The sequence below is a fragment of the Octopus bimaculoides genome, chromosome 2 (genome assembly GCF_001194135.2).
Source record: "Octopus bimaculoides isolate UCB-OBI-ISO-001 chromosome 2, ASM119413v2, whole genome shotgun sequence".
NCBI classification, from domain to species: Eukaryota; Metazoa; Mollusca; class Cephalopoda; order Octopoda; family Octopodidae; genus Octopus; species Octopus bimaculoides.
This window is the reverse complement of record NC_068982.1, coordinates 72,219,306-72,222,399: the sequence shown is the minus strand read 5'-3', so window position 1 is coordinate 72,222,399 and position 3,094 is coordinate 72,219,306. Positions and strand designations below refer to the sequence as shown.

General features: G+C 38.0%; 1 protein-coding gene across 1 annotated transcript in view; it reads left to right on the top strand.

Moving 5' to 3' along the window:
- LOC106882580 (threonine--tRNA ligase 1, cytoplasmic) overlaps positions 1-3,094 on the top strand; it is a 42,172-nt gene that overhangs the window by 33,308 nt on the left and 5,770 nt on the right. Inside the window, exons 14-15 of the mRNA XM_052965852.1 lie at positions 416-516; positions 2,089-2,193. Of these exons, the coding sequence (XP_052821812.1) occupies positions 416-516; positions 2,089-2,193 (206 nt within the window). The remainder of the gene's footprint in view (positions 1-415; positions 517-2,088; positions 2,194-3,094) is intronic.

Genomic DNA, 3,094 nt, shown 5'->3' with positions numbered 1-3,094 from the left:
CGTCACTTTTCTGGCACTTGTGCCCGTGACATGTGTAAGGATTTTCGAGCGAGATCGTTGCCAGTGCCCCTGGACTGGCTCTTGTGCAGGTGGCACATAACATACACCATTTTGAGCGTGGCCGTTGCCAGTACCGCCTGATTGGCCTTCGTGCGGGTGACACGTAAAAGCACCCACTACACTCTTGGAGTGGTTGGCGTTAGGAAGAGCATCCAGCTGTAGAAACTCTGCCAAATCAGATTGGAGCCTGGTGTGGCCATCTGGTTCACCAGTCCTCAGTCAAATCGTCCAACCCATGCTAGCATGGAAAGCGGACGTTAAACAATGATGATGATGATGATAATCACTTGCTTATTAATCACTGACTATGTTCCTTATTCTTGGGCTAATATTACCATTATATCCTGCTTTGTAGATTGACATCACAATCTTGGATGCGTTACAGCGGCCGCACCAATGTGCTACTATCCAGCTTGACTTTCAGTTACCTCTTCGATTCAATCTCTCTTATATCAGGTAGGTTTCAATCTGTGCATTTGTTATCCAAATCTTTTCCACACTCCTTTAGTTGTTCCTTAACCATTTAGCATTCAGATTACTCTATCAAATGCACTGCTTATGCATTCACATCATTTTGAATTAATCATGCATTATCTCGTAGCTTCTTGATCTTGATGATGTGATTGTTTATTTTTAGAACGTAATTGTAGGGTAGGTGTGAAATGCCGAATCTGGCCAGTTTGAACATAAAACAGACGGAATATTTGGGCCACATATGGACAATTCAAATGCTGATGGGTTAATTTAGAGGTTCGCAAAGTATTTCTTATGGCATACCCTTTCATCGTTCCAACAATGTTAGTGTACTCAATGTGAAGAAAACAGTATAAAATGGTTGGATACCATAGAACAAACAGTAAACATATATTGTTAGTTATTAATTTAATTTCATGTAAAGAGTTGAGGAGTCTTGTCTTGTGAAAAATGCATCCATTAAATTCTGTAAAATGGTTGGCATTAAGAAGGACATTCTGTCATAGAAACCATGCTAAAGCAGACATTGGGGTTTGGTACAGCCCTCTGGTTGGTTGGATCCTGTTGAACTGGCCAGCATGGAAAACAAATGTTAAACAATAATGTTGATGAGTTCAAATCCTGCCACTCTCAGTTTTGCCTTTCATCCTTCAGAGGTCAAAATAAAATACCAATCGAATGCTGGAGTCAATTTAATTGTTCCCTACCCCCAAAATTTCAAGCCTTGTGCCGTGGTCAGCTTTACCTTTCATCTGTGTGGAATTAATACATTCAGTTGTTTCCTCCCCTATATGTAACATTTAATTAAAAATAAGTTCATTTAATTTAATATTACATTTTTAATGAGTTGGATTATCTTGGCTTTCTCTCTCTCCAACAAGTGACTCAGAGAGATATGCCACATATCATTCTCAATTGATACAAAGTTTGTTTTTCGTTGTAAACATTGCTGAATACTTCATTTTTTGAGATAAGTCAATGGGAACTGCAAAAAGTTTCCCATGCATTTTCTAGACACACAAGTTGCATTTTATAGCTCATGATTACTTCAGAATTCCAGGGTTTTCACAAACCTCACATTCTACTATATTTTCTCTCATATACCTCTAGAGGTACATGTACCCTAGTTTGAGAAACCCTGCCCTTTTTTCATGTTTCAAAGTTACTTTCATTATTTAAAGCACTTTAGAAACACTGCTTGTGGGGTTAAGGTACTGGACTACTGACCATAACTTCAGCTCATAATGTCCCATATGGTTAAAAGAAGAGAGGGTTTCTGGTTATAAAAATTACCAATTCTAACAATTTGTAAATTTGGGTATTTTTAATTACCCACCCATGAAAGAGTTAATGATTTTCTTTTCATGAACACAGTATTTTACCCTTTCATTATAAAGATGCCCTTCAGTCATGAATGACCACGGGATTACACCTAGAAAGTTACCCACTGAGGCACAAGTCCTGGCATTTTTGAATTCGTATTGTGTTTGATATGGTCCAGTTTTTAACAACAATCTACATCATGTCATCTCATTTCTTCTGATTATCTTCTAGTGGAGAAGGTGGTGACAAGAAAACGCCTGTGATTGTCCATCGTGCTATTTTTGGTTCTGTTGAGAGAATGATTGCTATCCTTTGTGAAAACTATGCCGGGAAATGGTAAGCAGCAAAAACATCTTTGAGTTTTTCTTTTCTTTTTTTTATCAATATTGAAATGTAAATCTATTATGCATTTTCTACATCAATGCTTCGCAACCAGTATGCTGCAGCACACAGTTTTGCTGCAGTGTAACCTGAATATAATTTTTTTCCCTATACTTTTACTTTTTGTTTTTCGTTCAAGCATGCTGTCAAAGTTTGAAAAAAAATATAAGTGTACTACAAGTGAAAAAGGGTTGTGGAAAACTGTTCTACATTATTAGATTCATTTTATTAACACGAAATAAAAAGGATACAAATATCTGAGAGGTCTGTGATGCAACTTATTAGTTTCAGCACAAACTTCGGCTAGTCTTTCAAACAACTGTTTATGTCTCTTCATCAGACAAGACAGAAAGCAACTTGATTTTTTTCCCCCCTTATTATATAGACAGACAAGAGAAATAGTTCTGAACACATAAAATCTGTCTCTTGCTCTCAACATATATTCATAGAAATGTAGAATCTATTGTTTGTCTTTATTATTTCTCTATGGTTTGAGAGAGAGTGTATGTATGTATATATCATCATCATCGTTTAACGTCCGCTTTCCATGCTAGCATGGGTTGGACGATTTGACTGAGGACTGGTGAAACCAGATGGCTACACCAGGCTCCAATCTGATTTGGCAGAGTTTCTACAGCTGGATGCCCTTCCTAACGCCAACCACTCAGAGAGTGTAGTGGGTGCTTTTACGTGTCACCCGCACAAAGGCCAGTCAGGCGGCACTGGCAACGGCCACGCTCAAAATGGTGCATTTTATGTGCCACCCGCACAAGAGCCAGTCCATGGGCACTGGCAACGATAAACAAGTTTTTTGTATTTAACCCTTTAGCAATCAGATTATTCTGTCAAAATGTAA